Source organism: Dasypus novemcinctus, chromosome 23 (genome assembly GCF_030445035.2).
Source record: "Dasypus novemcinctus isolate mDasNov1 chromosome 23, mDasNov1.1.hap2, whole genome shotgun sequence".
Classification (NCBI taxonomy): Eukaryota; Metazoa; Chordata; class Mammalia; order Cingulata; family Dasypodidae; genus Dasypus; species Dasypus novemcinctus.
Genome location: NC_080695.1, coordinates 9217796 through 9231979, shown reverse-complemented (window position 1 = coordinate 9231979; position 14184 = coordinate 9217796). Strand labels below are relative to the sequence as shown.

At 58.2% G+C, this 14184-nt stretch overlaps 1 protein-coding gene across 5 annotated transcripts in view; it reads right to left on the bottom strand.

The window, feature by feature from the left end:
* SDK1 (sidekick cell adhesion molecule 1) overlaps window positions 1-14184 on the bottom strand; it is a 917480-nt gene that overhangs the window by 83990 nt on the left and 819306 nt on the right. For all 5 annotated transcript variants that reach the window (XM_058285708.1, XM_058285711.2, XM_058285709.2 and 2 more), the window contains one exon: window positions 907-1101. In XM_058285708.1, the coding sequence (XP_058141691.1) occupies window positions 907-1101 (195 nt within the window). The remainder of the gene's footprint in view (window positions 1-906; window positions 1102-14184) is intronic.

Sequence of the window (14184 nt, the reverse complement as noted above, 5' to 3'; positions counted from 1 at the left end):
GGCCTGAAGCGAGGGGCCGCGTGGGGCCTGGGCCTTGGCCTGTGGGGTCGGACGGCGCTCCGGGTAGCTGGTGCCTTCGTGGGGGGTTCCTGACATCACCCCATTTTACTGCCCCAGGTCACACACGGCGAGGGCCTGGCTCTGGGCTCTTGGGAGCAGGTGCCGGCACTGTCTGGCATCATTTCTCCCCTCCTCTGGGTCTTGTCCTGACCTCAGGAGTGGGGTTGGCTGCTTCTGCCAGAGCCCCAGGGCCCAGGAGAGCAGCCGGCGGGTGGGGCAGGGCCCGAGTCCACCCAAGCCAGGGCCTGCTGCAGGCATTAGTGGAAGGGTGGTCTCGGGTCTGCTGGGGGTGGGGCCTGCTCTGTGACCGCATGTCCTGGGAAAAGCGCTTCATCCACCTGAGCGTGGCGTCCTCTTCCGTAAAACTGGAGCTGGCACCATCTCTCTCCCTGGCTTGGGGTGAGGCCCGGCCGAGGTAATCACCCCAGCACCAGTGTGGCCTGGTCCAGAAATGACCTATCATTTATGACTGTGGACTATCAGTACCACTAGAGAAAGTGTTCGGGGCCCCTTCTCAAGCAGGGTACAGTCCTGGACACCTGGGATCCGCCGCCTGCCCTCCAGGAGCATCCACCAAACATGTCCCTCTGCACCCGGGGCCAGGCACAAGGCCTCTCGGAGCCGCACTGCCCCACCTGCAGGCCCGGGTGCAGCCTACCTACCAGAGAGCAGGTGCGGCCGGGGTCTGCTCCGCGGACACACGAGCACGTGGCCCAGCCCCGTCTTCAGGCCCTTGTGCCTCTCACAAGGGAGGACCCGCGACCCCACGCAGGCCACAGAGGCTGCCCAAGGTGGCGCCACGCGGGCCCACCTCCCCTCCCAGGGCAGTGCCCTCCGGCCTTTTACCTCGCTTCTCGGTGGTGAGGACCGTGGCTTCCAGCGGCTCCCCCCAGCCTTGCCGCGTCTTGGCGGATAACCGGAAGACGTACGCCGCCTCGGGCGCCAGCTCGGTGGCCGTGAACTGCCTGACGGTGGCGCCGACCTCCACCGCGGTGACTGTGTTGGGGCTGCTGCTGGCCAGGCGGTAGGCGATCTGGTAGCCTGCAAGGGCAGGGGCAGGGCAGACACGGGGGCTGCTGGGTCCCGTCCTACACAGGCAAGCCTGGCTCCTGCCACCCCTAGCTGCTGCTGGGGAACCCATGCAGGGCCACTCGCTTCCTGAGGACGTCCTCCTTCCTGGCCCCGGCAGCCCCAGGCAGGCCTGGCACGTGCGGAAAGGGGAATTACACCCCAGGGGTGAATGGGGGTCTCCTGAGGGCCAGCCCCAGCCCCGGAACCTGCTCCACTGCCCGTTCCCGCGGGGACAAGACGGGAAGCAGTCACCCTTCCCGAGGCCGGTGGGAGGCGGGGGAAGGTGGCAGGCGCGGCCTCATGACAGCACTTCCCAAGGGCTGGGGGCAGGGCCACTCCTCCCCGTCCCATGCCGGCTGCTCCCTGGCCAGGCCTGCACCCCCCCCGTGCGGGTGAAGCCTCACTAGTAAGGTCTTTAAAGTGCGCCACCTGCACAGCGGAGGCTGTGGTGGGCCAGGGCAGGCCACCGGCTAGTGCCCGCCTTTGCTCTACAGGTTTCTGCCTGCAAACCCCTGGCCTCCCCGGCCTCGCCCCTGACTGCCCGCAGACCCGCAGCCTCCCCATCCTTGTCCCTGACTGCCCACAGACCCCTGGCCTCCCCCGACTGCCCACAGACCCCAGCCTCCCCAGCCTCCCCCAACTGCTCGCAGACCCCCGGCCTCCCCAGCCTCACCCCTGACTGCCTGCAGACCCCTGGCCTCCCCGGCACAGCACGCTTCTGTCTCCCCCGGTCAGCACAGCACGCTCGCCCTTGTCTGCTCCCTCCCAGCAGCCCCCAGCAGGCCCTGGGCTCGGGGTCTCCACTTTACACAAGCCCCTGGCACTGGAAGGAGGGGGGATCATCAGGGGGGCTCTGCACATCTCGGGGCGCCTGGATCACCAAGGGTTCAAGGCTAACCTCAGTCACAGATCTGAGCTCCTCTGCTGGCATTGGAAGAGGCAGTGCCAGCTTTCCGTGTGCGGCCCACGACGCCAGCCTCGGGTGCAGGCCCTTTGGGGTTCACAGACAACCTGAGGTCTAGATGCTAAGTTTCCAGGCTGATAGCAACCAGAACAGATGGGGTGCTGCATTCTCCCAAAAGCTAACGACTGCCAGACTATGCAAGTTAAACTTCAATATGAGGGAACCTGCGGGTGTCATTGGGGCCCCCACGCAGACGGAGGGGGCAGCATGCCCTGCCTCGTAGTGAAGGGCCACCTGCAGCCCCAGGTGCCTCCGAAGTCACCACCACAGCCGCTGCTCTGCTCCCGAAGGCTGGGCTCTGTCCCCGCCATGCGACCGTGTCTCTGGGGCTTCAGGGTGTCTCCCAGCAGCCTGTCCCTTCCCACCCACTGACTGATGACGGGCAGCCCTGGACACTGCTCTTCCCCTGACTTTCCCTCCCCCGCCCAGCCACGGGGGTCTGAAGACTGGGACAGTGGGACCCTGCTCTGGAGCCTCTGGAGTCCTGGCCGCCCAGCATCCTGAGACAAGGAAGCGGAGCAGCCGCGGGGACTGGGTCAGGTCCACCTGGGCACAGGGACTCTCCCAGGCCCGTCCCTGCCTCACCCTCGCCCCCTTCCCACAGGGCGGGCGTGTTTAGCCTCCCTCAGCAGTGAAGAGAGACGGCTCAGAGAGGCAGAGAAGTCTGCCGGGGCCCCACAGCGAGAGGCCTCAGGACTGGGCCCGGTGTCGGGCTGGCGCCAAAGCCTTGCTCTTCCCAGCAGGCCGTGCCTTCTCTGGAAGGAAAGCACGTGCCCAGGCTTCACAGCAAGGAGTCCCTTGTGCCAGACCGTGGCCAGGCTGGACCCACCTCCCCGGTGCCTGCCGTGGGGCAGCCTTCTCCCAGCAGAGAACGGTCCACCACAGGAGGCGACGACTCGGGAGGTGGACTGGATGGACCCGGGCTTGGGTGCTGCCTCTGCAAACCCCTCGCAGTGTGACCCTCCAAATCCCCGCTCCGTTGACATTCAGGGAGAGGCCTGGGCTGCAGAGCTCGTGAGCACTCCTGACGCCAGGCACCCGCAGGGCTGTCCTGGGCTCAGCCTGACGGTGAAATAGCAGCAACTGCCCCCCAAGGCTGCAGGGTTCAGGGGTCCTTGTGCCCGACAGCTGCTCCACGCAGGGTCTTCGGGTGGGCTCTTGGTCACGGCCAGAGTCCTCACCGCTTCACACAGACGCCGGGGATTGTTATCCTGGAGGCCGGGGGTCCCAGGGGGCTCTGCTGCAGCAATGGTCCCGCAGGTGCGTTGGCTCTGGCAGCACCAGGACAGGACGGGGAGTGCCATGAGCCGTGCCCAGGGACAGTGTCAGACAGCGGCTCGGCTGCCCAGACACGTGCCCTCTGGCGGCCTGGGCTGTGGGACAGAAGCAGCGCCCCGGCTTATGGGGCCTGCTGCGGCAGCGGCAGGGGTGAGGTCTAGCTCTGAACGCGTTCAGATGGGTCCTCCGTGAGCGGGAGGCCCCTTGGGGGGGTGCACATTTTCCCACGATCCCCTGCGACCAGGTGGCCAGCAGAGCGGCTCCCGCCCGGGGCCTCCCCCAGCTGCCTGCCGACCAGTCACCTGCACAGCGTGGGCTTAGCGACCTTGAAACACAGAAACACTGAAATGCCTGACGATTACTTCCTGAGTTGTACTACGTCCCCACAGTATAAACACTAGTACAAAATGCAAAGCAGACAGCGCACAGCCGTCTGCAGAGCCGGCGCCTCCCTGCCGATGCACGCTCTACCTCCCGCGTGCCCTCTGCCTCCCTCACGGGCAGCTCGGTGGTTGGCACTCCCTCTGCGTTCCTGGGTGTACGGCTTCCCTCCTGACCAGCTGGGAGGTTCACCCTCTATCTCCTGTGCTCCTACTACCCACACTCACGGTTCCGCGTGCAGTGCCCCGAACGCTATTTCTTCGGGCAGCTTCTGTTGACTCCACACTCAGCAATGAGTGTGCTTCTCTTCTGTGGGGGTTTGGCCTGCCGAACCCCAGAGAAGCAGGTTCTTAATCTGAATCCATTCCCGTGGGCGTGAGCCTATTGTAAAAGTTACGGCGTGGCCCAACTCAATCAGGATGTTTTAAACCTACTGCCGGAGCCCTTGTAAGGAGAATGAAACTCAGACACACAGAGAGAAAGCCCCGGGAAGCTGGAGGTCCACGGAACCAGGGAAGCCAGGAGGGGCAAGCGGCGGAAAAGCTGAGGACTGAGGCTCGCCGGCAGCCAGCCCAGAACCACCCAGCCTGCGGGGAGAAAGCGCCGCCTTGCTGCTGCCTTGACTTGGACTTCTCCTGCCCCCAAAGCCGTGAGCCAGTCGCCTCCTGTTGTTTAAGCCAACCCGCTGGATGGCAGTTTTCCAGGAGCCGGGGAGCCAAAACCCTTCTGGCCCCTCCTACCTTTCCTGTCCCGATTCTGCTTAGTTACATCGTTGCTTTTATTTCCTCTAGTATTGGCCTGTATACTTTTAAACACACTTGTATTTCTATTGCTTGATCTATTAAGTCTGAATTATATCTCTTGACACTCCCCCTCTGCAATGAAAGATGTGTAAACCAATGTCTTCATCATACCTCTAGCCTTCTCAATATGTCCATCTCCGGCTTGTGTGAGCTGTATCTTTATTTTTATGTTGTGATTTATGGCCTTTGCATCTTGATGTGTAATTAGGGACTGTGGGTGAGAAACGTGCCCGTTCTCAGCGGACGTGAGAGTGGCACCCGGGACAGACGGGAAGCTCGGGGGGAGCAGCTGGCCTCTGTCCTCGGCACAGTGGTCTGGGCTGGCGTGTGATTCAATCATGAAGCCAGAGCAGACCGCACAGAGACCAGTGTCTGCCAGGGGCTTTGGGAATGCGTCCTCTCTCCATCTGGCCATCCCACCTGAGCCAGTACAGAGCACTGGCAGATGCCATTCTCAAATGCATATTTTCAAAGTAAAGAAAGATGCCTTGCAGAGACAAACCAAGCTTTAGGATCAAGCACAAAGACTATGCTGGCAGACAAACATCAGTAAGAATAAGATATAATATTTTTAAATATTGAGAACGACGTATGCCTCCATGTCGGTGAGCTCAGGCGTTGGTAGTATCATTCCTAGTGATAATACCAATCTTTCCAAAAGAAGCCAAAATGAAGTCCACATTAAAAGCAGGCTCGTGTTCGCACGTCTGGGGTTTGGGCCACCTCCTCACACATACTGAATTTCTGAGGACGACGACCTCCCACATTCTGTGCAGGGGCTTGCACATCTCTCTGAGGTGTGAGAAAACACCACTCCTGCACCTAAGTACCCAGCACGGGCAGAGCCTGCTGGGGAAGACTCCCCAGGCCTTCCCCATCCCACGGGGCTCACTGGGTTCCCAACTGCCAAGGCAGGTCCCCTGACTTGTCCTTGGTATCTGGAGCATAATCTGATATGCCTGGATTAATGAGGGATCACGTTTAGGAACAGGCCTCGTACAGGTGTCTGCACTGCTGTTTAACTATCATTGGGATTTACCTCTGCCCAGACTAGTGTGTTGCTAAAGTTAAAAATCTATGACGAAATTAAAATTTTGCCCCAAGGCACGTCTCAGTGAATCTCAGAACGCTGTGATCAAATGGGAACAGCTTCTCCCTGAGGGCACCCCCCTCACCCAGCGGCTCCATCCACTCCCAGGTCCCCTTCACTCCTGTAGCGCCCCCGCTCTCCCACCTGCCTGGCGCAGAACCCCGGAGAGCCCCCGCCTTTGCCCACCCAGGCTTCGTCACGGTTCTGCGCACACACCTCCCCCCCATCAGCCCTTTTTACTACCCGGTGCCATTTCCCGCGCCCTCCTGGAAAACGGCCGTTTCAAGTCAATATTCCTCAAAGACGGCACTGTCACGCTCTTCCTAGGCTCCTGCCCCGTCACCAGCTGGGGTCAGAGGTCCAGACTGACCATCCAACACAAGACGCAGCTTCGTCATCTCGTCACAGGGACAGCAGCCACCCAAGGCACGGCTTCACTCCCCTGCTGCCCCAGGGCGTGTGCCACACCTGCCTTGCTCAGCTGCTCTGCTCCGGGCGCGGCGCTTCCGAGCAGCGGGTCCCTGCTCCAGGCATAAGCCCAAACCCGGCCCACCCGGCCCACCGCTTCCCCCGCACGCTCATGCCTCCATGCTCGGTGCAGCCTGGCTCCCCGCCACCGCCCTTGGTGCTCTCCTGGTGCTACGGTGGTGGCTCTGAGCAGTCAGGCCTGGTGCCGCCCCCACGCTCCTCCCCACCTGGCAGGGCCGTCCACCTCCGACTCCCCTTCGAGCTCCCACTCCGCGTCCCTGCTGGCCCCGCGGCCCCTCCCACAGGCCGGGTCCGAGCTGCCCCGCCTGTGTGCTGCAGCCCCTGCCCACCGTCACTGGGCGCCGCCCTACGTCGACGGCTGGCTGTGGCTAAGCCGGGAGCTCCACGCGGACAGGGCTCACTCCCGAGCCTTCTCCAGTTCCAGCCACCGGCTACTACGAAGGGTGCGGGAGAACCCCCGCACAGCGGCTCTCCCCATCTCATCCAGGCTTTCCGACCCAGCCGGCTCTTGGCTCTTCCAGCAAAGCCGCCTCCTGGCCCACGCTGCTTCCCAAGGCAGCTCTGGGCACGGAGAGACACGCCGCCGTCTATTTTTCGTTGTTCCATGTGTGATGCCTGTGTGACTCTCAGGAGCCCCGAGCATACATCAGGGACCGCAGAAGCCTGGGCTCCCGCCGCCCGGTCTCACCTCAGGCAGGCCCACCCCCACGTGACCCTGGGCTCCTCCTGTCCAGCTACTAACCAGGAAAAATCAGCCCGTACTTCCGGGGCCTCTCTAGATCGGCAGGCTTACAGCAGCCCTTTCAGGCCTTCCGGCACCCCACGAGCAGGTGTCTGCGTGCCCATTCTATGTCTGTGGATCTGGACAGGGAGGCGACGGCCACAGAGCGGGATCCTGTTGGGGTTATGGCCCCAACTCATTCTGTGATGCACTGCTGCTCTTCTCAGCTCCTTCCCGCCCTGAAATGATGGGATTCTAACAATGTGAAGAAAAGGGTGACAAATGGAGAATTCAGAAAGTCACCAGGACAGGGTACTCTCAAGGTGACATGACAGCGAGAGAGACGGCACACCAAGATGCAGGCTCAGCTCGGTGCAGCGCAAAGCAGAGCCTTTCATGTGTGATGACTGCCATCTGGCAGGAGCAGATTGTTCCAGAACGCAGCCAAAGGATGCGGCCCCCGGGACACGCCTTGGGATGAGCGTCGGCAGAGGCCAGCTGAGGGGGTTCAAGGTCAGTGCCGTGCCGCCAGGCAGGAGCTCGGAGAGGAGGGCACGTGCCCGGATGCACAGCTGCCTGCGAGGGGCAGGCCAGGGTGGGCCAGAGCAGCAGGTGTAGTGCGAGCACTGGAGGTAGAGCCAGGCACAGAGGGTGGCAGGCCGCACGTCCAGCAGAACGAGCAGTATGAGACATGGGGCGCTCTTTGAAGACCACGTGTGCGGGCATCTGCTGTGGCTGGCCTTGAGCTGAGCACAGAGGCTCAGAGACGCCAGAGCAGTGCAGGGACGTTCTCCTGCTCAAGACACCTGCCGTTCTGCAGACCGTTTCCGCCTGAGTCTGAGGCTTCGAGGCTCTGGCTGCTCAGGTGGTCCCGGCCAGGCCCGAGGAGGACGTCTGGGATGGTCCTAGAGCCCTCCGCCCCCCAAGGCTGGAACTCTCCTGGGCTTCTGTCATCTTAGGAGCACGTGTGTTGTTGGTTGGCTGGTTTCCTTACCATAAAAGGGAAATCACACAGACTTGAGGTGGCTTCCCCGGAAGCAGATCCCGAGACAAGGATTTGCGCGCATGTGGTCCAGGGGAGGCAGCCTCGGGAAAGAGTGGGGCATGGGGGTGGGAGGTGGGGAAGGAAGGGAAGCGGAGGGATGTGTGTGATGCCAGCAGCCACTGCGCTGGGCGCTGGGCGCTGGGTGCACGATGGCGAGAGCCTCCCGGGTGGCATCCCGTGTGGCAGCGGCAGCCTTTAGCCACCCACTCCCGGTGGTCACGGGTTGAGGGCCGCTGGGAGGGTGGGTCCCCAGAAGTCCAGTCTAGTCCTAAGCGCGGTGGCTCCGGCACCAGAGGGAGCTGGTGGGCAGTGCTAGCTGAGGCAGGCAGGGGTGCTGGGCGGGGCGGTGAGGGTGGGGCTGGCGGTGGGTGCTGACAGCATCTCCCCTAAAGCAAGCTTGCAGCCAGGATCCCAGTACCGCCCGGCCAGACGCTGGGCGTCACTGTTCAGGCTACAGAAGCAGTTCTGCTGTTCCTGCACGACATGGGAGCTGCTCTCCCCCCAAAGCGTTTTAATGACCCCCAAATGCTCCACCACGCACTGCCCTGGTGCGCTCTGGGGACCAAGGAGGAAGGCGGCACCAGCTGCGGGGCTGCCCTGACCCCTCTGACTTTTAGTCTCTGCAGGTGAAAAAGGGAGAGGGCAACACCCTCATCATAAAGTCGCAGATTTGCAAAGCTCAGTGTCCCTTGTTCCTAATTTTGTGAAATCTGGTATCACTTCTCTCTGACACAGTTCCCACGCTGGGCCACCGGGAGGAAGCGCCTCGGCCTCTGGTTTGCATTTGGACCTTTCTATTGTTTCCCCTAAAACTAGGATCCTGTCACAGAGTGCCCATGTCGTGCTCTGCTGCACGTCAAGATTAGTGCCTGCATTTCATCTTGACCCGTTTTACAAAAACATGCCAGGCTGCGTGGGTGGGAGAGAGCCGGTTTCCATCCGTAAATAGTAGAGGGAGGCGCTTGTATTTTCAGAGGACAGTGGTGTTTAGAGATAAGAGTGCTTCAGCGGGAAGGCTAGTTCCATAATTACGTTACAGCAGATCAGAACATTAGCTGGTGGTTTTAGCAACGAGAGGGCAGAGGGCTACGGCGTGCGCCTGGAAGAACGACGAGCGGGATCAGCACAGCGAGGATGAGGCGGCGAGAGGGCCCTGCCTCGAAGGTTCTGGGTGAAGGACGAGGACGCCGCGTCGAAAGGAGCCAGGCCAGGCCCGAGGAGCAGTGGCCCCACGTGAGGTGGAAAGTGCGGGGGAAGAAGCCCGGGCGGACTCCAGGTACGCCTGCGTGATGGGGGAAACGCCGAGCCGAGCCGACCCAGGACCGCCCACCACGCCAGGCGCGAAGGGGACGCTAAGAAGTCGCGAGACACTGTGCCTGTAATTAACGGAACTGAACTCCATGTTTGAATGTAGTTGAGGGGGTATTTTAGGTTGTACATATGTTATTAGTATAAAAACTTTCAATCAAAGAAAAAGAAAATCCCTGGGGTTGTAAAACACAGACTCTAGTTAATAGTACCATTATTAAAATGTGCTTTCATCAACTGCGACAAATGTGCGCCACCAAGGCAAGGTGTTAATAATAGGGTGGCCCATGGGAACTCTGTGCTTTACGCATGACTTTCCTGTAAACGTATAACTTTTCTAATAACACAAATTACGTGCCAGTTCAGGCAATTAGATGATGCATTTATTAAGGCATATCTAAGAAAACCCACTAAATATATAAAATAGAGACAAACACATAAAAACCCTGCAACCACAGGATGTCCGGCACAAGCAGTGGGCCCTCAAGCAGCCTCTGGCCTGCGGGTGGGAGGGCGATCCCCACACCGTGCGTCCACCAGTAGTCACCAGGTGTTACTGCTCCGGGAGGGGGAGGGATGGGCACTCTATTTTCTGCATGGTTTTTCTGTAAACCTACAACTTCTCTAATAAAATATATTATTTTTAAAAACCCACAAGAGTAGACAGAGATGTGTGGGGTGTCACCGTGTCGGCAGATGGGTCGGCTGTAGCCTGACCCCGGGAGCACCGAGCAGCGCTAGTTCTGGAGGGTTCCGTGTGGCTGGTGGAGGCAGCTGCAGGGCATCTGCACAGAGAAGGCGGCAGGCTGGGCGGTCTCGGGCCAGAGCCCCAGTCCCCAAGCGAGGCCCCTGGGGGCTGCTGGGCCCCCGGCGAGCTGCAGCTGGCAGATGTGGGCAGTGGCCCCACTGCCAAGGCACCCTGGGAGGCCGCCCAGTGGGCCGCCCCCTGAGGCCTGCTGTGGGGCTTGGGTTTAGGGCTTACCCTGCTGAGAGCTGGGGGCGCACAAACTCAACACCAGATCCACACTCGGGATCTACGAATGGTTCCACTCAGCAGAGCCCCGCGTCTCGGGCCGCGCAGGCCTCCATAACGAGCTGAGGTGCAGGCCAGGCCCCGGAGCCAGGGGGCTCTAACAGGGGCGGCAGGGGTGGGCCACGTCCTGAGGATTGGGGCGCACTACTGTAGCTTCTGGTGCAGAACCAGAGCGCGAAGCAGGTGGGGGGGGGGGCTTCAGGCGGCTCCTGCTCGTTCCCCAGAAGAAGGCCCTAAACGCTAAAAGCTCTCCACGGGAAAATATTTAAGCAAAAGCACAAGTGTTTCCCCTCTAGGCGCTGCCCGGCCTCCTGCTGTTCATCTCTTCCGGAAGCGCAAGCACATGTTTCAATATAGATTACCAAAGCCCGAGCTGCAGAGGGGTTTGAAATGCGCCAGGCCCTGCTGCCAGAGCGGGCCCATCGATCCAAGCTCTCTGGCTGTAGAGTCTTGTAAAAAGACGTTTTCCTTTCTCGCCCGTGAACAACTTGAATCTTTGGAAATAGTTTTCCCATCTTTGTGCAGCATTTACAATTTGGTATGCTGCGTGTAATAATATACAGGTGACAGGTTACCAGAGAGCACTGGTTACAATTACAACTGAACGCCGCTGCAACAAAAGACTCCAGTGCGGTGTTTTCTGCATTCTAGGTAGTCTGAGCACTATTTTATTTCTCATCTATTCTGCCATGGTGGGAAAGCACAAAGCATTTAAATACTACCTTCTCCTTACCTGGGATTTTGTGAGTTTTTAAAAGCTCCCCAGGGGCTATAAGTCAAAACCCAAACTTCTGAATGTACATTAAGAACATTCTGGAACCTGGGCCCAAACTGCCTTGCCATGCTTTTCTCTCCGTCTTGTCAAGAAAATGCTCTGCTCCAGCAAACAGGGTGATGGAAACAAATCAATGCACACATGGCTGTTGAATACAAAGCATCTCCTGGGTCCTGGGCGAGCCCTAAGAGGGACACAGAAGCCTGGCCCTGAGCCCCTGCATCTGGAGGACCTGCAGTTTCAAGTGACATCAATTAACAATGACATTAAAGCAAACGTTTATTGAGCATTGTTCTAGGTGCTTTCTGCACAGTTTGTGTAGCCCTCACGATGACCCTAGGAGATCGGTCCCATTATTATCTCCCTTGGGCAGATGGAAAAACTGAGGCATGGAAAGGCTTAGCTGCTACCCTCGCTCAGTAAATGGTGGGGCTGAGGTTGGAGCATAGGCAGAGCCCACACCCTAACCACTGGGCCATTCTGCCTGTCCAGATGCAGTGTTTACCAACAGGGAAAATGGGAGCAGGCAGCCCTGAGCCGCAGCAGGCAGCCCCGAGCTGCAGCAGGCAACCACAAGCTGTGCCAGGCAGACAGGAGCTATGCCAGGCAGCCACACCAGGCAGCCACAAGCCACGGCAGGAGCCACGAGCCACACCAGGCAGCCACAAGCCACGGCAGGAGCCACGAGCCACACCAGGCAGCCACAAGCCACAGCAGGAGCCACGAGTCATGCCAGGCAGCCACAAGCTGCAGCAGGCAACCACAAGCCGTGCCTCCTAAGTGCGCAGTACCTAAGTGGGCGAGCAGAAGGATGAGTCGTGCAGTGTGGGGCTGTCAGAGAAGATGACTTGGAGGCAGCTGGGTTGGGTCAGGTCTCAAGAGAGATGTGTCCTCTTACAGCTGTCCCGCCTCTCCTCTCGGTCTTATCCACTGTGACTTGGCTAGAGCAGAACGCTGACTTAGCCTGCCACAGCCTCCCACAGAGCCTGAACACACAGGGCGCCCACGAGTGCTTGCTGACCCGCTCTCATGTCCAGTCACTCCGAGCCCAAGGTGGAAGGGGCAGAGCTGTCAGGGCACTGGAGTCCATTAAGGCCCAGTCAGGGATGGCCCATCTCAGCAGCAGAGCAAAACCCACAGTGAAAAAGAAATGGATTTGCAGAGCAGGTGTAGCTCGGTGGCTGAGCACCTGCTTCATACGTGTGAGGTCCTGGGTTCAATCCCTGATACCTCCTAAAAAAAAAAAAATTGATTTGACAACACCAAAATTTGAAGGTCTTTTTTTATATGAAAGCCATTATAAACAAAAAGGAAAACGTGAGCACTAATATTCTTAATGTAAAATTGGCTGGCATTTACTGAGTGTTAACCAGAGCCCGGCACTGGCCTCACCAGTTGGCTCCTCGCCACAACCTCGGAGCGAGGCTCTGTTAACTACATCACCAGCCGCATCCTAGGCTGGGCGCCTGGGCTCAGAGAGGTGGGGACTGTGGACGGCCTCCAGCTCCAGGGTCTGGGTGCTTGGCCACTCGGTACTTAGGGTGTAGCCAACGTGCACAGACACATGGGAACCAGTGAGGAAAGGACACACCCCCAGGAGAAAAACGGCCAAAGGGTATAAATTGGAAATTCCACCTCCCAAAAAATACAAGTGGCCAATGACCACTTGAAAATGTGCTCCCAGCCAAATGCCAATTTTACATTTCACCTCTCCAACTGGCCAAGATGAGGTTAGCAGGCCCGGCTGGTGGGAATGAGGAGCCGAGGGCACCACGGGGCGTGCCAGGGATGCGGTGTTGCTGGGAGGCCATTTGAAATGTATGTCCAGGGCTTAAAAGTTTCTTGCCCTGGTATTTCCACTTGAAGGAATATATCCTGAGGAAATTATCAGAAACGCCACGACTGTTCACCATTAAAGATGTTAGTAACACCATTATCGATGGTTTTAAGTATGGGAAATATCTATATCATCTGATTTTGAATTATAATGTATTTGAACTTATCACAACACTTGAGTATGTTCTTATTGTGAAGCGTTCAAACATTACTAAAGTAGACAGAGGGATTCTGTTTTTGGCAGTGTGGTAAGGCAGATATCCTGAAACCCCTTCCCATTAAAACATTTAAAAATGATCAATATAGTCTTAAAACCTTCTAAGCACATGGCTGGGCTGTCGAGAAGGAAGGAGAAATTACAGGGACTGGCAGTGAAATGGGTCCAGCAAAACAGAGAGGTCAGGATCAGTCCACGGTGGGCTGGGAAGACGACCGCCAAAAAACAGTCGCATCCATCACCAGGGAAACAGCATCAGGCTATGCAGAGATCACACCTCAAGCCCACCAGAGAGGCAAAAATGTTAAAAGTCTGAGCATACCAAGTAGTGCCAAAGAGGCAAAGCAATGGGAATACATACACGTACTGGTAGGAGTACAGACTGGTACAACCACTTGGGACCAGTGTTTGTCGTTATCAAGTTGGAAAGGTGCAAACCCCATGTCCCAGCAAGGTCATTCCTTGCGCCAGAGGCACCCTCCACGCGCATTCCAGGAGGCAGCCACAGAGCGGCGCCAGCGGCCCTGTCCGTAACAGAGCAGCTGGAAACACACTGAGCGGGCCAGAGCACAGCAGGGTGAGGAGAGGGTTCCATGGTGACACGGACAACCGGAGAGCAGCCCAGTGACAGCCGCATGCGGCCGCAGAGACGAGCGTCACGGGGGTGGAGGAGAAAAGCAAGCAGGAAAATGCAAAATGAATTCATACGAATTCTGACATTAGACTGACTAAAGGAGCAATAGGCCCCAGTTTGGGCGGTGCTGGCCTCTTGGGGTGAGCAGTGTCACTGGCAAGTTCCGTACCCCAAGCTGGGTGGTAGGTGTTATTTTATTACTCATTAAAATGTGCAAATGTAGAGAGATTCCTTTGTAAGTGTGTGATATTTTATAACTGAAATAGTAGAAAAAGTGATGAAGAAGAAATATCAACGATATTTATCACCAGAGGTAGAATTGTGGGTGATATTCATTTTCTTCTTGTTGCTTTTTAGAATTTTCTTTTTTTAAAAAAATTTACAGTGAAATTGCTGACAGAGGTGAAATCTGCATCAGGGCTGACCTGTCTGAATGGGACTGGGCCAACGTGCACTTCTAGTCTTGACTGTGCTACGTG